The sequence below is a fragment of the Scylla paramamosain genome, chromosome 4 (assembly GCF_035594125.1).
Source record: "Scylla paramamosain isolate STU-SP2022 chromosome 4, ASM3559412v1, whole genome shotgun sequence".
Lineage (NCBI taxonomy): Eukaryota > Metazoa > Arthropoda > Malacostraca > Decapoda > Portunidae > Scylla > Scylla paramamosain.
This window is the reverse complement of record NC_087154.1, coordinates 38,327,027-38,352,026: the sequence shown is the minus strand read 5'-3', so window position 1 is coordinate 38,352,026 and position 25,000 is coordinate 38,327,027. Positions and strand designations below refer to the sequence as shown.

Genomic DNA, 25,000 nt, shown 5'->3' with positions numbered 1-25,000 from the left:
AATGGAATAACGAAAATAGGATGAAAATAAAAAAAATGAAATATGAAGAGATATAAGCGAACCAGATGAAATACAAATAAATACGTGAATAAATATAGAAAAAAGACATAAATACAAAAAAAAAAAACAAAGGACAACAAAAATAAGATAAATGAAAGACAGGTAAAGGGAAGACGAAACAAAGGAATAAAAATAAACAAAAAAAAAAAATTAAAAACCAAACCGAAAGAAAGAAACCGAAAAAAAACCTGAATTAAGTGAAGCACCAGAGAGAGAGAGAGAGAGAGAGAGAGAGAGAGAGAGAGAGAGAGAGAGAGAGAGAGAGAGAGAGAGTCGACAAGGAATTGAGACAGGCTTCTGCTCTTGTTCAATTTCCTAACGACTTAATTTTTTTTATCTTTAGTTGCTTTTGTTCTTCATTGCTGAGTTGGAGCGAACAGGAGAAAAGAAGAGAGACAATGATAAAAAAAGAGACAAAGAGACAAGAAGAGGAGGAGAAAGAGAAAGAGATAGTAGAGGAAAAAAAGAAATAAAAAGAGTAGAAAAGAGAAAGAGAGGGGAATGGAAGAAAGAGAAAGAGAGGGAAAGGGAAAAAAGAGAGAAAAGAATGTAAAAGAGAAAGAGAGGAATAGAAGAAAGAGAAGAACAATAAGAGTGGTAGTGAGTAGAAAGTAGAGAGGAAAACAAGAAAAGAAAAAAAAAGATTACAAGGACACGAGAAGAAAGAGAGAGAAAGAGAGACTAAAAGTAAAAAAAAATAAATAAAAAAAACAGAAAAGAGAAAGAAAAAGAATTTGAAGAAAGAGAAGATCAATAAAAAGAGGAAGGACTAGGAAGTAAAGAGTAAAAGAGAAAAGAAGAGAAGGATGAAGGACGAGAATAAGAGAGGGAGAGGTAAAGAGGGGAACGGATGAAAGTAAGCGATAAGACAAGAAAATAAGGAAAAGGAGGAATAAAGGAGAGGGAAGAAAGGGCGGAGAAGGAGTGCAGGAAACGGAAAGGAATATTAATGACTGGTGAAGCTAGAGAGAGAGAGAGAGAGAGAGAGAGAGAGAGAGAGAGAGAGAGAGAGAGAGAGAGAGAGAGAGAGAGAGAGAGAGAGAATAAACACCGTTAACTTTTCCATCCACTGGACAATTATTCCCTTCCGAAAAAAAAAAGAAATATTCTTTAAATCAAGAAAATAAAAAAAAAAAAAAAAAATGCACTAAATGACCTGTGATTAAACTGATATAATGAGACAAAATGCCGACATGTCTGCACACACACACACACACACACACACACACACACACACACACACACACACACACACACACACACACACACACACACACACACACACACGTTTGCTCTTCAGCTGCCTCATAAAACAAGAGGGTTCCATGTAGGTCTCTGATGTATTTACAGGAGGAGGAGGAAGAGGAGGAGGAGGAAGAGGTAGAGGAGGAGGAAGAATAGGAATAGAAGAAGAAGGGCGAGGAGGAGCAGGGACAGGAGAAAGGAGGATACCAGCAACAGTAGTAATAACGAAAGGGAAGAGAAAGAGGGTAAAAAAAGTGAAAAGCAGAAAAGAAGACGAAAGAAAAATAAGATACAAGAAACTGAAATGCAGGAAAGTAGAAAGAAGAAAAATAAAAGAAAAATATTAGACAAGAGAAAAGATACGCGTGGTCTTAGAGAGAGAGAGAGAGAGAGAGAGAGAGAGAGAGAGAGAGAGAGAGAGAGAGAGAGAGAGAGAGAGAGAGAGAGAGATAATTGAGAGAAACTTCAAACACGTGAACTAATAATCACTACAATAACACAGTAGGAGAAGTAACAAAGGAGAGAGAGAGAGAGAGAGAGAGAGAGAGAGAGAGAGAGAGAGAGAGAGAGAGAGAGAGAGAGAGAGAGAGAGAGAGAGAGAGAGAATATCAAGAAACCCCAAACTCAACCCACATTCCCTCAAGCACACCGCAAGAGAAGGAGGAAGAGAATGAAGGAGGAGGAGGAGGAGGAGGAGGAGGAGGAGGAATACAAAGGAATACAAAGGAAAGAACAGACAGCAACAGCCCTACTGGGCCTAACGAGGCTGTCTGTGTGTCTATTCTACCACTACCACTACAGATTCTAAGAGTTAGAGGATGGAGGACACTAGAGATCAAGGAAGGAAAAACAGGAGAGTATAGGGAGGAGGAAAGGCTAAGATGTGATAGGAAAGGATGAAAGAGAAATTATACTATTGGACAATTATTCCCTTCCGAAAAAAAAAAGAAATATTCTTTAAATCAAGAAAAAAAAAAAAAAAAAAAAATGCACTAAATGACCTGTGATTAAACTGATATAATGAGACAAAATGCCGACATGTCTGCACACACACACACACACACACACACACACACACACACACACACACACACACACACACACACACACACACACACACACACACACACACACACACACACACACGTTTGCTCTTCAGCTGCCTCATAAAACAAGAGGGTTCCATGTAGGTCTCTGATGTATTTACAGGAGGAGGAGGAAGAGGAGGAGGAGGAAGAGGTAGAGGAGGAGGAAGAATAGGAATAGAAGAAGAAGGGCGAGGAGGAGCAGGGACAGGAGAAAGGAGGATACCAGCAACAGTAGTAATAACGAAAGGGAAGAGAAAGAGGGTAAAAAAAGTGAAAAGCAGAAAAGAAGACGAAAGAAAAATAAGATACAAGAAACTGAAATGCAGGAAAGTAGAAAGAAGAAAAATAAAAGAAAAATATTAGACAAGAGAAAAGATACGCGTGGTCTTAGAGAGAGAGAGAGAGAGAGAGAGAGAGAGAGAGAGAGAGAGAGAGAGAGAGAGAGAGAGAGAGAGAGAGAGAGAGATAATTGAGAGAAACTTCAAACACGTGAACTAATAATCACTACAATAACACAGTAGGAGAAGTAACAAAGGAGAGAGAGAGAGAGAGAGAGAGAGAGAGAGAGAGAGAGAGAGAGAGAGAGAGAGAGAGAGAGAGAGAGAGAGAGAGAGAGAGAGAATATCAAGAAACCCCAAACTCAACCCACATTCCCTCAAGCACACCGCAAGAGAAGGAGGAAGAGAATGAAGGAGGAGGAGGAGGAGGAGGAGGAGGAGGAGGAATACAAAGGAATACAAAGGAAAGAACAGACAGCAACAGCCCTACTGGGCCTAACGAGGCTGTCTGTGTGTCTATTCTACCACTACCACTACAGATTCTAAGAGTTAGAGGATGGAGGACACTAGAGATCAAGGAAGGAAAAACAGGAGAGTATAGGGAGGAGGAAAGGCTAAGATGTGATAGGAAAGGATGAAAGAGAAATTATACTATTCACTAAAGTAACTAAAAAAATAAAAACATTTTATGTAGGCGCAAAGTACGTTATATGAGGGGTTGCTGCGAGGTGATTGTCCAACCTTTGTTTAAAAGTTTCTATTGTGTTACTATCGACAATATGTGCTGGGAGAGAGTTCCAGACATTTACAATTCTATTAAAGAAATAATACTTAGCCTCGTCTGATCTGAAACGCTTACCTATAATCTTGTAGCCATTATTTCGAGTGGTGTTGGAACTGTCAATGATGAGATAGTTGTTTACATTTACGTTATCAAAGCCCCGACACATCTTAAACAATTCAATTAAGTCACCTCGCATTCGCCGTTTCTCTAAACTGAACAAGTTGAGTTCCCTCAAGCGCTCCTCATAAGGCTTGTTCCGCAGTCGTGGGATCAACTTGGTAACTCTTCTTTGGACTCTCTCCAGCTTGTCTATATCTTTCCTGTAATGGGGTGACCAGAACTGGACGCAATACTCAAGTAGAGGTCGGACAAGTGTATTAAACAATGTGAGAATTACCCCTTCTGATTTGAATTCGAAAGTCCTACCAATAAACCCAACCAATTTATTTGCTGTTTTAACTACTTCCGAGCAGTGTTTACTTGACTTGAGGTCTGAGGTAATTATAACACCCAAGTCCTTTTCCTCCTTAACCTTAAGAAGCTCGGTACCGTTCATTAAGTAATCAGTGTGATCGTTGTTATTACCAATGTGCAACACTTTACATTTATTTACATTGAAGCTCATCTGCCACTTGTCTGACCAAGTGGCTAAGTGGTCAAGATCAGATTGTAATTTTCTTTTATCCTCAGACGTGACTACTTTATTCATTATTTTTGTATCATCAGCGAACTTAGATACTTTGCAGGTGAGGCCCTCATCGATATCATTAACGTAAATAAGGAAAAGAACAGGGCCGAGCACTGATCCCTGTGGTACACCACTTAGAACTTCTCGCCAGTTTGAAAATTTACCATTTAAAACAACGCGCTGTTTTCTCTCAGGAGGAAGAAGAGGAGGAGGAGCAGGAGGAGGAGGAGGAGGAGGAGGAGGAGCTGACGCCTGAGCACATCTAACCCGAACTTGAACGTGGAAGAAATATAAATGAATTTTCTGAAATCTAATTTCCAGCTACAAACTACGAGAGAGAGAGAGAGAGAGAGAGAGAGAGAGAGAGAGAGAGAGAGAGAGAGAGAGAGAGAGAGAGAGAGAGAGAGAGAGAGAGAGAGAGAGAGAGAGTGTTAGTGTTTGGGGGGATAAGGAGGGAAGGGAGGAAAGGAAAAAAAGATCATCATGCTGTGGGAGGTGGAGGAGGTAGTGGAGGAGGAGGAGGAGGAGGAGGAGTAGGAGGAGGAGTAGGAGGAGGAGGAGGAGGAGGAGGAGGAGGAGGAGGAGGAGGAAATGTAAGGATGCGATGGGAACGCCCGGGTGAAAGTTTACTAAGAGAACGAAGGCGGAGGGAGAGCGAGAGCGTGTGTGTGTGTGTGTGTGTGTGTGTGTGTGTGTGTTTATGAAGTGCAGTGGGTGCGTGAAAGGTAAATTCAGAAGTGCAAATTATACACCAAAAATAGTTACTTGGTTGAGAGAGAGAGAGAGAGAGAGAGAGAGAGAGAGAGAGAGAGAGAGAGAGAGAGAGAGAGAGAGAAAACACCTGGTGAAGGAGAAAGGTGATGGTGGTGGTGGTCGTGGCAGGGAAAGAAGAAGAGGAGGAAGAGTAGAAGCAGAAGAAGAAGAAGAAGAAGAAGAAGAAGAAGAAGAAGGAAGAGGAGGGGGAGGTGGAATGGTAGGAAGAGAAGAAGTAGAAGGAGGCAAGACCAGTGGTGGGAATTAAGTGTCATTATTAACAAGAATGAAAAAGATGCGAAAAAGATGCAGAGATAAGTAAGCTACGTCACGACATGCACTGGGGGAAAAAAAGATACACAGGCAGTTTTGAATGTAGCGGAGGGACGGAGGTGCTGCGAGGGTCAGGAAGAAGAGGAGGAGGAGGAATGGAAGAAGGAGGTGAAGGAGAAACAAGAGAAAGAAGATTAGGATGAGTTTCTCGTGTTATTGTTGTTGTTATTGTTGCAGAAGGAGAGGGGGAAGAGCAACAGGAGGAGGAGGAGGAGGAGGAGGAGGAGGAGAAAGAGAAGGGAGAGGAGAAGGGGAAAAAGGAAAAAAGGGAAGGAGGAGGAGGAGGAGGAGGAGGAGGAAGAAGAGGAAGAAATGCTGTTGCTACTTTTAGTATGAAATTAAGTAAGAATCAAACGAAGACGAAGGAAATAAAAGTGAAAAAAGAAAAGAAAAAAGAAAAAAAAACAGTACGAAAAGGAAAACAAAAGAAAAAGAAGAAGAATCAAGAGACAAACGACGAAAAATAAAAACTGTAAGAGAAAAAAATAGCTCAAAGGAGGAGGAGGAAGAAGAAGAGGAGGAAGAAGAAGAAGGATAAAGAGAAAAACGGACACTAGAAACGAGATCAGGAGGAAGAAAGGAAGAAGGAACAGGAGACAAACGAGGACAAGAACTTGGGAGGAGGAGAAGAATACGAAGAAAAATAGGAGTCAATGAAGGGGAGGTGGAGGAGGAGGAGGAGGAGGAGGAGGTGGAGGAGGGAAGGGTAATACGCCTCCCTAAGCAACATTCTCGTGTACAGCTGCCTCTGAAGACTGAGTTTGGAGTTAAGATCTTAATGGGTCTTCTCCTTCATTGCCCCCAGACAACTTGGCCAGGAGAAGCCTTCACCTTTATCTGGCGCTCGCTCCCGTCCTCCTCCCTTCCTTCCGTGGGTCAATCGCCCCCTCTGTCCTCCTTTTCCCTCTCTTCCTTCTACCCTCATCTTACTTCAGTCTCTCTCTCTCTCTCTCTCTCTCTCTCTCTCTCTCTCTCTCTCTCTCTCTCTCTCTCTCTCTCTCTCTCTCTCTCTCTCTCTCTCTCTCTCTCTCTCTCTCTCTCTGTCCTGTTTAGTGTTTATCTACTTGCTTTATGTGTTTCTTCTTTCTTTCTTCCTTTCTCTCTCTCTATTCCTTCTACCTTGGCCTCACTTCTGTCTCTCTTTCTCTCTCTCTTCCTTCTGCCTCTGTCTCACTTCTGTGTTGTCTATCTGTCTTTTTCTCTCCATGTCTCTCTCTCTCTGTCCTGTTTCTTAAGATGTTTATTGTTTGTTTCCTAAATCTTCTTTATGATCTGTTTAGTTTTTATGTGTTTCTCCTCTGTATCTCTTTTCCTTTTTTTTTATCTATTTTACTTTCTTACTCTTTCCGTGTATTGTTTATCTCATCTTCTTTATGTTCTTTTTATTCGTCCTGTTTGTTTGTTGCTTTTTTTTTCCTTTCCTTTCTGTCGTTCTCTGTCCCACTGTTTATATTGTTTGCTGTTTATTTCCTGTTGTTTTTTGTCTGTCACTCACGTTCTCCTTATTGATAATTTGACTAGTTTTTATTTGTCTTTGGTTACGTTGTGTTTCTGTTCTCATTTGTTAGATTTTTGTCTTTATTTTTCTTTTCGATTTTTGTGTGGTTTCCTTATTCATTCCACTTTCTTGTCCTTTATTAATTCTTCTTCCTCTTCTACCACCACCACCGCCACCGTCACCATCACCACTTCCACCACCACCACCACCACCACCACTACTACCACCGCCACCACTATCACTACAACCATTATCAGCACCGCCACCTGTACAACCTCAGCCACCACCACCACCACCACCTCCTCCTCGTCCTCCTCCCCCTCCTCCTCCTCCAGCTATTTGCTCAACTCCCTAGATCCGTGTTGGATTTCTTTCCTCTTAACCATAACCTCCTCCTCCTCCTCCTCCTCCTCCTCCTCCTCCTCCTCCTCCTCCTCCTCCTCCTCCTCCTCCTCCTCCTCCTCCTCCTCCTCCTCCTCCTCCTCCTCCTCCTCCTCCTCCAGCGACCTACTTTCCTTACTTTGCAGGTGTTTCTTCTCAACTTATGTCTAAAAACTCAGCGTTCTTGGTCGTATATTCTCTCAATGTCTCTACGCGCCTATTTGTGTTGAAATATGAAGCTACGGTCACAGAAATTGAGTAACCTGCCTCCACTTCCTCTGTGTTTTAGCATCCGCCCTCAGTCTCGGGTTCTCTTGATCTTAGAATCCCTCGGCTGTGTCGTATTGTGAGGAGATTGGGCGATGGCGGTGGGGGGTGGAGGAGGGGGATATGAGGACTGCTGAAGGGGAAGGTAACATGCATATCACAGTGGTAGGAAGGGTCAAGGTTATACGACTTATGACTGTAATAGTATGTGTTTAAGTATATGAGTTCTCTTTTTGTTTACCTACTTTTTTTTCAGCTTTTGCATTGAAAGGAGTTTGGTCAGGTGCACAATTTGAGACGAAAAGAAGGAAAAGGAAAAGAAAAAAACAACTTCGCTTGCAATATCGCTTCCAAAAACTTGCTTACGGAAGGAAATAAAAAAAAGTTGTCAGATTTAGTTTTGAATGTCTTGATACTCATCTCTTGGAGTAGTTTAAGTGTTAGGAAGGAGAAGAAAAAAAAAGACAGAGTTCCGGAGTTTACCAGTGAAAGGAGTGAAAGCGTGGAGATACTGGTTAACTCTTGCACTAGTGAACACTTCATCGTTAACTGCATTGTATCTTGATCTGTTTATTTACATGCCTGTTTACTCAAAGTCATCCTTCATTTCTCTGACTGTCTATGTACTTACTTGTCTGTTTTCCGCTCACTTTTTCCCTTTTTTCCTCGCCACTTTCCTTCAGGCTGGAGGTTTAGTCAAGCTCTCAAGCGTAAATTTGGAAGCTTTCAAGGAACGAGGAAAAAAAGATGATTAATTTATAGGCATGTAATGAAAAGAGAAAGAGCAAGAGAGCATGACGAATTAGACAAAAAATACACATGGGCATGAAATGAAAAGGAACAGAAAGAGAGCATGACAAATTTGGTGAGAGGGAAGAAAATCCGAGATATTTAGGATTGCAGTATCGAAAATAAAATAGAAAAGAGAATGAGGAAATAGAGAGGAAAATATGTAGACCTGAAATGATGTGAGAGAGAGAGAGAGAGAGAGAGAGAGAGAGAGAGAGAGAGAGAGAGAGAGAGAGAGAGAGAGAGAGAGAGAGAGAGAAACGACAATACAAATAGATAAAAAACGAAGACAAAGAAAGAATTTATCACAAACAAAAACAGAAGAAACGAAAGAAAAAAACATTGAAAATCATTAGAAAACCAAATAAAAGTCTCTCTCTCTCTCTCTCTCTCTCTCTCTCTCTCTCTCTCTCTCTCTCTCTCTCTCTCTCTCTCTCTCTCTCTCTCTCTCTCTCTTTCTCGCGCGCGCAGGTATATTACAGGCTTTTGACAATGACTATGTACCGTTCATGTATTCTTTTGTCTTTTTCTCTCTTTCTCTCTAACTTCGGTCGGTGTTTTACGACCCAATGAAGTAATGAAAGGGAGTCACTCTTATTGAACCGAACACAAATGTTAAGTCTCTTTTATTACTTTTTTTACATTTTTTTTTTTTACTTATGTTGTCTTGAGCGAGTAATGTGCTTTCTGTTTAACCAGAGAGAGAGAGAGAGAGAGAGAGAGAGAGAGAGAGAGAGAGAGAGAGAGAGAGAGAGAGAGAGAGAGAGAGAGAGAGAGAGAGAGCTTTTAATTGGTCAAACGGCTCAGAGTAACGAAGAGCAACTTAGGAGGGGGAGGAGGAAGAGGGGAGGAGGAAGAAGAGGTTGCGAGATGGCCAGGAGGAGAAAGAGGAGGAGGAGGAGGAGGAGGAGGAGGAGGAAGAGGAAGAAGAAGAAGAAGAAGAAGAGGAGGAGGAGGAAGAGAAGGAGTAGGAGGAGGAAGAAGAAGAGGAGGAGGAGGAAGAGAAGGAGTAGGAGGAGGAGGAGGAGGAGGAATACAAAGGAGGAGGAGGAGGAGGAGGAGGAGGAGGAGGAGGAGGAGGAGGAGGAGGAGGAGGAGGAGGAGGAGGAGGAGGAGGAGGAGGAGGAGGAGGAGGAGGAGAAGAAGAAGAAGGAGGAGGAGAAATAGCAGGAAGAAGTTGAGGCAAAGAGAAAGACCTGATGGTGGAGGTGGTGTAGGAGGAGGAGGAGGAGGAGGAGGAGGAGGAGGAGGAGGAGGAGGAGGGAGAAAAGAATCATAAGAGTAAATTACAGGTGACGACTCCCTCCTGTCAGGCGAAGGTGTGTGTTTGCTTGATGGAGGACGTGTGTGTGTGTGTGTGTGTGTGTGTGTGTGTGTGTGTGTGTAAGTGTGTGTGTGTGCAGTTCCTAACTTTCCACACTGCTATATAAACCCACACCAGGATCTTGTCTGATAAAGATAGAAAGGAAAAACTCACCAAAAGTGTATGTAAAGAGAAATAAGATAATTGTTCCTCTCCTTGGATGCTTCCTGCCTTTACCTTTCCTACCTGCGTGACTGGACTGGGAGGCAGGACGCGCTGGGGAGACATTTAAAGGACTGGACTAGGCTTGATAGGGGCTGCACACGAGTAGGCCTCCTTGCATTGTTCTGTGTGGGAGTGGCTGTGCTTGCCGGGACCATCCAATCCTCCGCTGTGATGGTGTGCGGTGGTTCGTGCATGACCATGTTTAGTAGACGCGTTTTACTGTGTTGCTCTGCTTCCAGGTCCTAAGGAGACTGACTGGTTAGCCTGCTTAGCTTTGAGGCAGGTAGGGTGTTCTCTCCCGGTCTCTGGTGGACTCGATTCGGAGGTAAATGAACCGGGCTACACTGGAATAGGACCGGCGTATGTAGCTGTTCTGTACCGGAGTGCATTACACGCCGCTACTCCGGATTGCTGTTGTGTCGATTAGGTTCGGTGTGCTGGGATGGTCTGTGCTGGGCTGGGCAGGGCTGGGCAGGGCTGGGCTGGGGTAGAGATCCTGTATACTGGAGCAGTGAACTGAACTTGGCTTTATCAGGTTTAATCTAGAGCTACCTGTATTGGATGGCCCAGGAATGGATGGTAAGAGCGGGGATTTGTTAGGGGTGATTATGGTGCTTCGGACAGCGGGGACGTCGCTTCCCTGTGTCGCGTCGTGTAGGATGCTTTAATGTCCCTGGCGTCCACTGCTTCGCGTGCTGTGGGTCTCTGTGGCATCGCATCATAACGCTGGTTTCATTGTTTTTCAGGGTGGATCGAGGCGCTGCGGGCCCCAGATGACGCAGCAGTGCTCGGCGGCCAGGCAGGCGTGCAGGGGAGACGATCTGAGCAGGTGTGTGTGTGTGTGTGTGTGTGTGTTGGTAGGTAGTCACCGTTCCTTGCTTTTGGCATTCCTGCAGGGGAATGAGTTTGCTGGGCCTTACCAATTGTCTGTCCTAATTTAAGAGACGTGTGTGTGTGTGTGTGTGTGTGTGTGTGTGTGTGTGTGTGTGTGTGTGTGTGTGTAAAGGTACTGTAGATAGGTGGGTAAGTAGCGGGGTAGGTAGGTAGGTAGGTGAGGAGAAACGTGCGGATCTGTCGTGGGCAATTTATTTAGATTTTTGGATTAGGAGAAAGCGTGGAATCTCTAACCCACCTTGCGGAACGCCTCTCTTACGTACCTTGTTCCGTCGCAGCTCGTCTGTACTTGTAGCTGCCAACCCTGAGATCTAGCACCATATTCTGAAACTCTTCTGCCCGCACCTTTACTACTTTCAAAAGACTCTAATATAGTTGGAGCTACACGGGTTTTTAAGGTGTTTTGACGGCTCTAGTGGCAGATTAACAAGATTTCTACATTATTAAAAGAAAAAAAAAAAAAAAACTCTTGAGAGCGACTAATCATCTCTAACCTTGGAAAATAGTCGTGGTGAGAAGGCAAGGCGTTTCAGAATACCGGCCTTAGCAGTGAGGCGGCGAGGGCTGGAGGGAGCAAAGGACCGGAGCTCACCTTGCCTCCTTGTTACGGTAAAGTGTGACGCGATGACATGCAGGAAACTTGACCTATGTGTCCAGGTGCGTTAGGAGGAGGGAGCACCTGCTTGTTACGGGGCTGCAGGTGTGTGTGTGTGTGTGTGTGTGTGTGTGTGTGTGTGTGTGTGTGTGTGTGTGTGTGTGTGTGTGTGTGTGTGTGTGGGTGTGTTAACTTAGTATAGACGGTGCGTGTTTTGGTGGCATGTTGATGTGTGTGAATATGTGCGTGCGTATGTGTGTGTGTGTGTGTGTGTGTGTGTGTGTGTGTGTATGTGTGTGTGTGTGTGTGTGTGTGTATGCATGTTTGTATCTGTGTGTGTGTGTTTTCCTTTGCGTCTGCTTTGCTTGCTTATCTGTAGCCTTGTTTGTCCGCGTGTTTTTTTTTTTTTTTCCTTTTCTTCTCTCCCTCAGTTTTCCGTCTAAATCATCGCACAGTATCGTGATTTGTGTGTTTGCTGATTGACTTGATGGAATATCCCGCTTTTTTAAATGTTTTTTTATTATTATTACTATTTTCTTTTTCTTTTTTTTTACAGTTAGTTCCTGGTTTTCGTTTTCTCTCGTGTATTTATTTTGTTTATTCGAATTTCTTGATTTTCTTTCCTTTTTTTTTCCTCTGATTTTCTTTGTGATATTTTTTTTTTTTTTTGTATTTCTTATAGGATCTAGTTTTCTATTTTGCTGTTTTATGGAAAGAGGAAATTGCTACTCTTGTTTTCTTTATTTCCTTTTTTTTCACTTTTTCTTTTAGACATTATATATTTAGTAACTGTTTTCCTTCTTCTTCTCCTTCTTCTTCTTCTTCTTCTTCTTCTTCTTCCTCCTCTTCCTCTTCCTCTTCCTCTTCCTCTTCCTCTTCTTCTTCTTCCAATCGTAGTGTCAGTTGTTTATTATTCTTCTCTTGTTTACTAATTTATGTTATTCATTCTTTTTAATGTGACTTTTGTGTTGTCAGCTGTACATTCTTTTAGCTTCTGTTTTTGTTGTTCTTTCTCTTGTATCTTTATTTTATTGTGTAGCGTTAATTGTTTATGTTCTTTTAGTTAATTTTGTTGCTATTTGTTTGATTTTGTATTTTATCGTTTTCTTTTCTTTATTCTTATGGTCAATATTTTAGTTTTGTTCTTTTTTTTTTTGCATTTCGTTATTTTCTTAATTTTAGTGGCTATTATTTTGCTTTTCTTTCAGTTATGTCTTCATTTTTTCTTATTTTCATTCACCGTTGCCGTTTTCGTATATTTTTTTCCTTATTAATGCCATCTTTCTCTCTTGTTTTTAGTCTTACAATCACTGTTCTTGTAGTTCTTTCTAATCATCATCATTCATTTTTTCTATTTTTACTCACAACGTCACTACCTTTTTACAGTCTTTCTCTTTTTTTATCCTTTTCTGCGTTTCTTTTCTTTTTCTTTCGACCATTCCACCTTTCTTGCTATTTCTAGTAATCTTCATTTATTTTCTCTCATTTCTATTCTTACCTTCTCTTTTTTTTTCTCCGTTTGTTTCTATCTTGCTTTATTTCTGGTGTCTACATTTAGTCATTGTTCTTGCTGTTGTTTTTAATCATCTTCATCTCTCTTCTCTAATTCTTCTTATTACCATCATGACTCTTTTTTTACCCTCATCCATCTCTTACGGTCACCATTCTTGCTGTTCTTCCTTCTACCATTCTTATTCTCACCGTCACTACTTTTTTACCATTCCTCTTTTTTCATCCTCTGCTTTTCTTTTCACTCCCACAGTCAATATTTTTGTTGTTCCCCCGAGTTTCAATCTGCCAGTTGTGTTGTGCCATTGTCTCCTCTAGTGTGGTTGCTACCTTGCCTTGCCATGCCTTGCCTTGCCTTGCCTTGTCTTGCCTTGCCTTGTCTTGCCTTTTGCCTTCCCTTGCGTTGGCTTGCCTTACCGTGCCCCGCTGCTGCCGTCCGCCCCGCTGGTCGCCTGCCTCCTTGCCTCCTTGCCTCCTTGCCTGCCTGCCAACCTGTCTGCGTGCTTGCTTAATTGCTGTTCTCTCCGGGTGTGGCTCTGGCGGGGTGACTCTTCTCTTTTAGCTCCCGTTGCACGTATTAAGGAACGGAAAAAAGAACGTGGTGTGTTGCTTTATGTTCTGTGTCTGTGTCTAGTGTACGTGTGTGTTGGGTGGGTAGGGGGGTGAAGGGATGGTGGGCGTTGGGGTGTCGGGGAGGGGGAAAGTGTGTGTGTATGTGTGTGTGTGTGTCGGTCATAGTTTTTCTTTGTCTTTGCCTTTCCTTCCTTTTTTTTCCCTTTTTTTTTTCAGGTGTGTTGTTTTGTTTGATTTTGGTTGGATGTAATAGATCTGTGTGTGTGTGTGTGTGTGTGTGTGTGTGTGTTAGCTTATTTTAGATCAGATGGTTAAGCTTATCACACAGTCTCATCAGAACCAACAAATCTGATGCTCCTTTTTTTTTTGTTTTTGTTACTCTGTTATTTTCTTCACTTCAGTTGATTGAAAAACAAATCAGAATTATCATATTGAGCTATGATGCGTTTGTATTGCATTTAATAACTATATAACGACACACACACACACACACACACACACACACACACACACACACACACACACACACACACACACACACACATCCAGGTAGGTAAGTAGGCAGGAGAGCAGGAGATACACTGATAGGGAAGACAGGAGGGAGTGTTTGGGGCGGGCAGGTGGGCAGGTGTGGGCCAGACAGGTTGTGAACAGGTCATCTATCGCATCCTTCTCCAGAAAGAGAGAGAGAGAGAGAGAGAGAGGAGAGAGAGGGGGAGGGGGGAGAAAAAAAAGAAAGGTAACGTAGATAGATTAACACCAAACCGGCTGGCACGAGAAGGTTAGTTATTAGTGAGCCTCAATTAGTACGTTTCACCCCATTTTAATTACCGCGGGAGATTTAAGTGATATTAGCTGATCGATGTACACCTGGTTGTCAAGTTTTTTCTTACATATTTTGTTGCTTTGTTCTCCTTTTCTCTCTCTTTCTTTCTTTCTTTTCCTCTTCGTCTCCTATATTGATTTATTTTGATTTGTTCTTTTTGTTTTGTTTTTCTATATTCCAAAGTTTGTTTTTTGTTGATTGAAGTTGATATATTTCGATTTTTTTCTTTTCTTTCTTGTTTTTTTTCTTCTATTTTTACATCTCATTATATTCTGTTTTGTTTACTTCTTTTCCGTGTTGGTTTATTGTAATGTCCGTGTCTCTAGATTCAAAATTAGTCCATTTGTCTTATTGGATATATTTTGATATTTTCTTCTTATTTTATTTATTTTTTTTTGTGCATATCATTAAGTCATGATTTCTTTTCTAATTCCCTTGTGCATTTGCTTTGATTTTTATTTTTCTTCCTCTTCGTCTCCTCCAAGGTTTATTTCTCATATTGGATGTATTAAATTTTTTTTTCTTAGTTCTTATCTTTTCTTTGTTCGTCTTAATTATTCATGTTTTGTTTCTCCATTTATTTGCTTGTTTTTTTTTCTCTCTACATTTCAGCGTTTATTTTTTCTTATTGGGTATATTTTGATTCTTCCTTCACTCTTGTCTATTCTTTCAGCGTCTCATTAATTCGTGTTTTTCTTTCTAATTTCCTGCTTATCTCTTTTTTTTGTTCACTTTTCTGGTTTTCCATAATTCCTCATTCACATCTGGATAATAATTACGGGTTCTCAGTTCTTCTTTCATTTGCTTCCCTTGTATTCTCTTTTATTAGTTTTCCTTGAATGATTTCCTTCCTTGTTTCTCGGAATGCAGATATTTATAATTCATCAGGCATCTGCTGTATATTTACTGAATAATTATTAAGTATCATCATTTATTGATGTATATAGTCGGAAAAAAAAATTCCCACTGTGTATTTTAATCGATTTATTATTCAGTTTAATTTCCTTTATCTCTCTGTATCCTTGAATACATATATTAGCATACCTCCATCAGTGCACAATTCGTATCTGTTAAGTATAAGTTATCTATCTATAGACTGAACACTTATTTAAGTCTCCATCGTTCTCTACTCAATCCAAAACATGTCTAGATAGATATTGACTCCCTCATCCCGCTTCGATCTTATCCTCCTCTGCCTCTTCTTATATAGACATCTCACCACCAGTCGTAAAATTTGAGGTCAATAATTATCTGTATCTCTCTATCAATCTATCCATCCATTTTTCTTCTTGGATTCAGTTCTACTCCTGGACTCCTTACCCTCGTCCTTATTCTGCTCCTCATCCTCGACTTTGTTTCTTTTCTGTCTCTCCTTATTTTTATGTTCTCTGCTTGCCTAGGTGTTCCTGTTCTTGTTCCTTTTCTTCTTGATCTTGTCCCTGCTCGTGTTTGTGTCCTTATTGTTCTTTTTTTTATCTTGTTCTTGTTTTCCTATCCTCTTTCCTCTCCTCCTCCTCCTCCTCCTATCTATTTTCACTCATTCTTATCCTAAAATTTTTGCCTTTGTTTTTATCCTTCTCCTCTAATTTAGCCTTATCTTCCCTCCTTTCATCCTTCTGTGGTGTCCCCTGCGTGTCCAGGCCTCACGCGGCATCTGCAGGAGGCGTGTGTGGCGCCGCGCCCCTCAAAGCCCACCTGTTGACAAATGGATTCTAATTTCGGGGTAGGTAGGAGCGCGGCGGCTTGTGGGGTATCCTCTGTCCGTCTGTTCATTTGTCTTCTCCCTATCTAACTACCCATCCATTTTGACTCTCTCTCTCTCTCTCTCTCTCTCTCTCTCTCTCTCTCTCTCTCTCTCTCTCTCTCTCTCTCTCTCTCTCAACATACAGTAATATTTATTATTCGTATAGAAACACAGAAAAGATAGTACATATAGTTATAAGATATACATTTCATGTCTTATATCATTCTTGTACGAGGCTATTAAAATGTCACTTTTTCGGATGATTATTTCAAAAGACTGTGTTTTTTTTTTTTAATGTCCTCTCTACTATTTTTTACTACTACTGCTACTACTACTACTACTACTGCTACTACTGCTGTTGCTACTACTACTACTACTACTACTACTACTACTACTACTACTACTACTACTACTACTACTACTACTACTACTACTACTACTACTACTACTACTACCGCTAATGCCACCACCACCACAACAACAGTACTACTACTCCAAATGCAATTACAACTACCATTACCGTACTTTCCCTCACACACACCCCTTCACTCCTCTGTTCCTTGACCCTACACCCTATCTACTGTTTCGCTCAACGGCCGCGTGACGTCACTTGCTCCTCGTCACTCATCCGCTAACCAGGGAGCGTAACGAAAGACAGGATAGGCGGAACACAACCAGGGGGCGTGTTCAGTGTACGAGCGCACGTACTATTGTGAAAACTCCGGCCTGGTGAAAGAATAAGTGATGAAAACGCAAAACTGTGTGTGTGTGTGTGTGTGTGTTTTAACCTTAGGATTATAATTTTTTCTGTTGTCAAAGTAGTTTATTAGTTTTCAGTTTTGTTTCATGCATTCCTTATACTAAGTTAGTTTTTCCCAACAGTACCTATGAAGCTCTGTACACCCACACGTTCTCCTGTTTGCTGTACACGTTGGTGTCTTTCGGTTGCAGTTAAGTTCGCTTGTACGTAGATGTTAACAGCAGATGAGAGAACCGTGCTTGTTAGGTTCGTATACAAAAAAAAACGCTTTGGTTTCCTCATAAGACTACTTTTAAAAGCCACAGAGATAATTAGCCGGGTTCTCAAGGGTATTTCTGCTATTAATAATGTATAAAACTTGCTAATCTGTCACTAGAACATCAAAAAACTTCTTTAAAACCGCTGTAGCTTCAACTAGCACCCTTCGAATGTAGTGAAGATGCAGCGCAGAAGTGTTTCAAAATACTGTCCCTAGCCGCGAGTTTCCTGAGACATTCTGATGCTTGCTGGGCTTCCTACCTCGTCGCTTACTCGCTTGATGCCTCGCCGTGACCTGCTTGAAACTTGAGACCGTAAGACTGTTTGGCAAAGGAGGATTTCTGCTTGCTCTTGCTCCATGCTTCATTAAATTTGCATGGTTGTCATCACGCAGCGGGAGAAGTGGAGCTTGTTTCCTGTGAAGTGAGGAAGAGTGTGGGTGTGGGTGGTGAGTGACAGGGAGAGGGTGGAGAAGAAGGCAGGGAAGGAGAAAAGGTTACGGGAGAAGGATGAATAGATGGATGGCTAAACGGATGGCTGAAAGGTGAATGAGTGAGTGGGTTTGTTTGATGGATGGCGTGGAAGGAGAAGTAAGGGAGGGGAAGGAAGGGAAGGGAGTAATGCGAAGAGGGAGGGAAGGGCATCCAGGGGACATGAAAGGAAGGGGTTAAGTAAGGGTGTGGGAGGAAAGGGGAGAGAGGGAAGTAATGGTTGGTAAAGATGCAAGGTAGAAATAGAAGGTTTGTTAATGTGATATGGTGGATAAGGGAATAAAGTATAGGCTGAAGATTAAAGCTCAGAGAGAGAGAGAGAGAGAGAGAGAGAGAGAGAGAGAGAGAGAGAGAGAGAGAGAGAGAGAGAGAGAGAGAGAGAGAGAGAGAGAGAGAGAGAGAGAGAGAGAGGAACAAAAGAATAAAGGCAAGGTTAAAGGCATTGAAATGAAACCAAACCACAACAATTCAGTTTTCATCACAACCAATATCAACACCACCAACTAAACTGTCACCACCACCACCACCACCACCACCACCACCACCACCACCACAGACCATTCAGTCATCAATAACAGAACCATTCCTCCCTATCATACCCATTTCAACAGACGTAAAAATAGTAGGTGAAATGGTAGGTCGATTTAGCCACGTCTCTGTAACAACAAAATCACGTTACTTCTATAGACATCTTTAAGAGCGCTACTTCTTCCCACAAAATACTACTGCGAGTGAATACAGAATCCTAAACCTAGAGCAAAATTTAGAGCACTGTACAGAGAGCCATTAGAACCTAAATTACCTGACCATCCTCACCTGCACTGTCTTGTCTTAACTTACAATGAATACGCCACGGAAAATTAGAACATAAGAGCATAGGAACATTGTGAAGCTGTAAGAAGCCATCAGGCCTATACGTGGCAGCCCCTGAAGACTAGCAACGAGGCCTCGAAGTCAAGGTCTTGAATAAAGTGGACATTAATACAACCCTCCACTCTTTTTTCTTTTCCTCCCCTCACTTTTTTATGCTGGAGAATTCAAGCTAAGGGCAAAATGTAAACGGGAAAAAAGCCCCCAGAAAGTCTCAGTAAGAAGACAGATCGAAATTACACGGAGAAGTTCCTTGAGACCTTCCATTATAAGATTGCAAGAAAGAGAAAGCGTTAGTATCACATATCCAACACCACCTTACCCTCCTCTTAACCTCTTTCGTAACGCAGTAAAAGGGGACTCAGGACAAAACCCAGAATACTTTTTTAAGAGAGCAAAGGAGAGTCGTTATAATTAATCCTGCTCCGATTTGCCTTCCTCTCATCCTCCTTAGGGACGCAATAAAAGGCAACTTATGAGAAGCCCCAGAATGCCTTGTTGTGCGTCCCATGATCGCGGCGTCCGTCATCCCTATAAAGGCGATGGCGGGATCAGTGCAGAGTAGCCGGTGTGGTAAATGGATCCACCTCATCTGTTCCGGATTAACCTTCGGGAAAATCTTATTGGAGAAACTGGATCTGCTTTTACTTTGCCGTTCCGCTAAACACGCCATACCTCCTGGCCACTTATCCTCCTCCTCCCCCTCCCTAACCTTCTCCTTCTTTCTCCTCCCTAACCTTCTCCTCTTACTCATGTCTAGTCTCCCTAAGCCCTCCGTCAGGATCCCAGTTTATGTTCTTTAAAAAGCCAACCCTCCCCTCACTCATCCTCTCACGTTCTTGACCCTCTCCTTCCTCGCTCCTCGTCCACGCCCCTCCTGTTCATCCCATTAGCCGCCGTACGACCGTATTATTGCCGCACCATAATCTGATTAACTTACACATTTTTATCTTCGCTTCATTACCAAGCAAACCAGAACGATGAAATAAAGGATAAAAAAACAGAGTAATTGAACATAATCGAATCGAAAACAAGGAAGAGACATAAAAACAAAACAAAACTGAAATTATTATGTAAGCTTTATAACTTTCACTTTTCAAATATTTACACGCAAGTGGCAGACGCTAATAGATAACACATGAAACTCCCTCTTTTTCATCTAATGTAAACCTAATCATGACACCCTCAGCTCAAGATACTTAAACTTCTGGCTAGATCTTCGGACCCTTTGAACTCAGCTGGCGACTTAAGGTCGATTCACACACATCAGTGACGTATCAGTGCCGTGTCCGTTCAGTGTCAGTGATACCGTGTTGTTTCCGTGACGTCTATTCACACACATCCGTGGTGCTGCCGTACACCGTGAAATCAGTGTTTTCCAGGATGGCAAAGTTTTCGGACGTGGAGTTGGCAATGATTGCCATAATTCTTGATGAAGAGGAAGAGGCAGAACAAAAAGTGAAGAAAAGAAAGTGGGTACATGAAGCGTGGCAGAAAAGAGAAACTGAAGGAGAGTTTGCGACTCTGTTCAAGGAATTAACAGATGATGAAACCAAATTTTTTCAGTACTTTAGAATGTCCAAAAACTGCTTCTGGATATTGTTCAATAAAATGAAAACTCAACTGAAGAAACAAGACACCCACTGGAGAAAGGCCATTAAACCAGAGGAACGATTAGCAGTTTGTTTAAGGTAAAATAATACTCCGTCTTTGTAGTTGGTCATTTACTGCACTTATCTATCTAAATCCGTGCTGGAGATTTCATAGACTCTTTAAACTTTTAAAAGTTTATTTTCATGCTAAGTGACAGTACGTACATTAATTTGTTTCTCACTCTCAAAATTCATCATTACTTATGTGTGTTTCTTGACGTTAGTGATAACTCTAATGTTTTAAGTTGTATAGCCTATTGAAGAGTTAAGAATCCTGAAAAGTTGAAAAGTAGTTTTGCAAAGGATTGGCGCTGTTTGGAACTGATGTATAAGTAGATAACTTCTGTTGCTGATCTCCATATGTTACTGTTGTATGTTCCTGCACTGGCTGAGGTGAGGGATGTGGAGTCGAAGTTGATGATGTAGAAGCTGAAGGCTCAGGTAGTCTTTCAAATGATTGTTGATTGATAAGCATTTGCATTTCATATTTCTGTACTGTAGCAAATATTTCAGATTTTGCTACATTCAAATAATAAGGGGTCAAAGTCTTGAGAGTTGGAGCAATGCCTGCTAGAAATGCGTCAACAGGGTGTGGTGGGGTGGAAGCGGTTTGATTTTCTTGTTTACTTATCAAATACTCCATTAATTTTGCAGAAGCTGTTTGTTGAGGTGCCACTCTCTTCTTTGATTTTCCTGCTAATGACTTAACTTTAGCTTCAAGAGTAGGCTTTGGTGAGGGCAATGGTTGTGTCTGCAAATCTTCATGCAGGCCTCCGTCCAATACTGTTGGTTCCCCTGCATCTGTCTGGATGTTCTCTTCTTCGTCCTCCTGGTTTTCTACAACATCGTCGTGATTGTTTCCTTCATGTTCCTCACTTGCGATGTTTCCCTTTGTTTCCCTCTCGTGCATGTATAACTTTAAAAAGCTTAATTGCTCAGAAAATTTGTACAGTTTAATTTTCTTTGCACTTTGCCCACTCTTAGTTGAAGTCTTCTTCATAGATTTTCTGTAATTGTCCCTTATATTGTTCCATCTGCTTTTACATGCTGAACCTGAAACAACAAAAGTTTTGATATAAGTTAAATTTCCTTGTTTCAGGTACCTAGCTACAGGGGATTCCTTAAGGACAATTTCGTTCAGCTACCGCTTGGGGCATAGCACAGTGTACAAAATTGTTATGGACACTTGCAGGATAATAACAGAAAATCTCATGAGCGAAGTACTACCAAAACCTTCAACAGAGATGTGGAAATCCATTGCTAGTGACTTTTCAACACTTTGGAATTTTCCTAACTGCTTGGGAGCTTTGGACGGGAAACATTTTACCATTCAGGCTCCCCCAAATAGTGGTTCTTTGTACTTTAACTATAAGAAGACATTTTCAGTTGTTTTGTTGGCGCTTGTTGATGCACATTACAATTTCATCACAATTGATGTTGGTGCATATGGAAAGAGCAGTGATGGTGGAATTTTTGCAAATTCTGGTCTAGGCAAAACACTACAGCAAGGCACATTATCAGTACCAGGGAATGCTACATTGCCAGGCACAAATAGTACTAAGGCTCCGTATGTAATGGTTGGTGATGAAGCATTCCCTCTAAAAACTTATTTGATGCGACCATATCCTGGACAAGATTTGGATAATTCTAAGCGTGTCTTTAATTACAGACTGTCTCGTGCCAGAAGAGTTGTTGAAAATACGTTTGGCATTTTGTCTCAAAAATTTAGAATATGTAACAGAAGAATTCAAGCAAAACCAGAAAATGTTGATCACATGATACTTGCAATCTGTGTTCTGCATAATTTCATTAGAAAATATGATGTAGAAACACGCCCGCATGTGGTAAATGCAACAGTGCCTAAAACAGCAGAAGCAAGACTTGAAAATCTGCCTCTGCAGGGTGGAAATGCAACAAGAGATGCGTTAGCTGTAAGGGAGCTGTACAAAGATTACTTTAATTCAGAGGCTGGATCTGTGCCATGGTAGTTTTGATGACTGCATATAAGAAGTCTAGGTACCTAGCAAAAGTAAACCTGCCATGTAGTGTGACTACAAAATTAAGAATATATCAAATACATAAATGAAAAAGAAAAATGTGATGTGAGGTGTTGTGGTGTGGTATGAGGTGTGGTCTGCTGTGGTGTGGTGTGGTGTGGTGTGGTGTGATGTGAGTTGTTGTAGTTTGATATGAGGTGAGATGTGGTGGTGTGGTGTGATGTGTTAGACTACTGTACACAATATTAAAAAGAGTACTTACCATCTACTTTCATTTCTTCTCCTATTTTATTCCATATATCTTGTTTAAAGTTGGAATCCATATATTTTGGTTGTGAGAGATCATACAGAACTGGATGGTTCCGCACCAGTTCAATGAGTAGTTCGTCATCCATAGCTTCCGGCGTCCGTGAAAATCTGAAAAATATCGGTGGCGACGATATTCAGTTTCACGGAACGGAGACGTAACGGTCACTGAGAGTCAAAACACGGTACTGCGCCGGACGTGTGTGAACGCGTCAGTCAAATTCAAAGTAACGATATTTTTTTTCACTGACACTGAAGCACTGAGCGGATACGGCACTGATACGTCACTGATGTGTGTGAATCGACCTTTAAGCAGGCAAACTCAACTGGAGGACACGACCCAACACTGATCACTCACCACTCAATCCACACACACTCTACCCCTCTCAGCCGTTCAGACCGGGTACATGTATCCCATAAGACGCAGTAACAGAGACTCAGCCAATGACAGAAGGAGGCAAACTCAACTAACTCGCCAAACTCAAATAACTTTGCACGACCCAACACTGACCACTCACCACTTACTGCACACATACCCCGCTCCTCTCAGCCCCTCAGACCGGGTGCATATCTCCCGGGTCACCGCCAGGACCTCATAACCCAGTAAAAATTCATGAAATCAGGAGTGACATGCCCGCTGGAACCGCACACCATTAATCGCATTCCGGAAACCTGTCTCTTCCACATTCACTGGCTAATATACTCAGACGAACACACACACACACACACACACACACACACACACACACACACACACACACACACACACACACACACACACACACACACACACACACACACACACACACACACACACACACACACAACGCGCTTTGAACTTTAGGAAACACCGTCGCCTTGTTTGAACTGTTGTTTGCTTTCCCTTGTGATTGAAGTATATATAGATAGATAAGTGAATGGACAGACAGAAAGACAGATAGATAGATAATTAGAAAACATACACAAATAAATAGATACTTTAGATAGATATAGATAAAGGTAATAGATAAAGGAATGCATAAATAAATAGATACGTTTAGGAATAGATGAGTAAATAGATAAAATATATAGATAAATGGATATATGAATACACAGATACATATACATACATACATACATGCATACTTAGATGATAGAAATATGAATAGTTATCGTAATGATCAGAAAATAAACTAGAAAATTTACAAATAAAAATAAAGAAATAATTTAGATAAACAACGGCATCAGCAGAGAGAGAGAGAGAGAGAGAGAGAGAGAGAGAGAGAGAGAGAGAGAGAGGATTAATGAAAACCTAAAGAAATGGGAGTGTGAAGAGAAAACAATAAATAAGGAAGGAAGGAAGGAAGGAGGGAGGGATGGAGGGAAGGAGGAAAGGAGAGGAGGAGGGACTGGAAGGAGGAAAGGAGAGGAGGAGGGACTGAAGTGGAAGAGAAAACAGGGCAACCATTTTTACTGCTTTTCCGAGAACCCATTCCAGCTTTTTCCCCCTCCTCCTCCTCCTCCTCCTCCTCCTCCTCCTCCTCCTCCTCCTCCTCCTCCTCCTCCTCCTCCTCCTCCTCCAATCTTCCGAGCTCTATCTCCACATCCACAACTCAATAACTTTTCCCTCTCTTTTTTACAACTCTCTCTCTCTCTCTCTCTCTCTCTCTCTCTCTCTCTCTCTCTCTCTCTCTCTCTCTCTCTCTCTCTCTCTCTCTCTCTCTCTCTCTCTCTCTCTCTCTCTCTCTCTCTATTGTTTTGTCCTCCACGCCGCCCACCGAAGTTTCTCTCCCACTTTTTAATCCAGTTCCTTCCTCATTATATTCATTCACACACACACACACACACACACACACACACACACACACACACACACACACACACACACACACACACACACACACACACACACACACACACACACACACACACACACACACACACCTGTTCTCTCCGTTGCACCGCCCAGCACCCACCATCTCCCTCTCCTCTCCTCCTCCTCCTCCTCCTCCTCCTCCTCCTCCTCTTGGGTGTAAAAACTCGTGCAAAAGGCCTCGTTCCGCCCTGGTTCCTCACCTCTTGGAAACCTGGAAGTAACATCTTGACCCCTGCCGACCCCGCCCACCCCGCCCACCCGGCCCACCTCTCCCCACTCCTCTCGCCCCGCCCAGCCTGACCCCGCGACCTCTCCGTGACCTCTTGAGATGCTGAGGTGATGTGGTAGAGGAGGAGGAGCTGGAGGAGGAGGAGTTGGAGGAGGAGGAGGAGGAGGAGGAGGAGGAGGAGGAGGATAAGAGGAAGGAAGGTTTAAGGAAGGAAGGAAGGAAGGTCATTAAGTTATGAAGGATGTTTTTGTTTATTTGTAAGGATGGTTTTGATGGTTCTCTCTCTCTCTCTCTCTCTCTCTCTCTCTCTCTCTCTCTCTCTCTCTCTCTCTCTCTCTCTCTCTCTCTCTCTCTCTCTCCCATCTTTCTTCTGCAGCTTCCGTTATCTTTCCTCAACATCAGCTCTCTCATCTCAACTCGGACGAACGCCCCCCTCTCTCTCTCTCTCTCTCTCTCTCTCTCTCTCTCTCTCTCTCTCTCTCTCTCTCTCTCTCTCTCTCTCTCTCTCTCTCTCTCTCTCTCTCTCTCTCTCTCTCATCCCTGCCATCCCTCTTTATACTCAACATTGCCTCTCTCTCTCTCTCTCTCTCTCTCTCTCTCTCTCTCTCTCTCTCTCTCTCTCTCTCTCTCTCTCTCTCTCTCCCTTTCGTGCTCTCCCAGCTTCTGACCGCTAATGGCTGGATGGTGTGTCGAGCTTCTGCTTCGAATCATCTCAGGAACATGGCGGCAAGTGGGAAATTATTAAGTCT

The 25,000-nt window shown here is 42.2% G+C and overlaps 2 protein-coding genes and 1 long non-coding RNA gene across 3 annotated transcripts in view; 2 read left to right on the top strand and 1 right to left on the bottom strand.

The window, feature by feature from the left end:
- LOC135100074 (uncharacterized) overlaps positions 1-25,000 on the top strand; it is a 115,476-nt gene that overhangs the window by 62,708 nt on the left and 27,768 nt on the right. The window contains exon 3 of the long non-coding RNA XR_010268519.1: positions 10,439-10,521. This is a non-coding gene — a long non-coding RNA (uncharacterized LOC135100074). The remainder of the gene's footprint in view (positions 1-10,438; positions 10,522-25,000) is intronic.
- Positions 19,453-22,123, top strand: LOC135100072 (uncharacterized). Its single transcript, XM_064002971.1, has 2 exons — positions 19,453-19,903; positions 20,964-22,123. The coding sequence occupies exons 1-2, from the start codon at positions 19,596-19,598 to the stop codon at positions 21,850-21,852; spliced, it is 1,197 nt and encodes a 398-aa protein (XP_063859041.1). The 5' UTR covers positions 19,453-19,595; the 3' UTR covers positions 21,853-22,123.
- LOC135100073 (transcription factor Adf-1-like) lies at positions 19,922-22,487 on the bottom strand. Its single transcript, XM_064002972.1, has 2 exons — positions 22,124-22,487; positions 19,922-20,917 (listed from the first exon to the last, which is right to left on the bottom strand). The coding sequence occupies exons 1-2, from the start codon at positions 22,254-22,256 to the stop codon at positions 20,130-20,132; spliced, it is 921 nt and encodes a 306-aa protein (XP_063859042.1). The 5' UTR covers positions 22,257-22,487; the 3' UTR covers positions 19,922-20,129.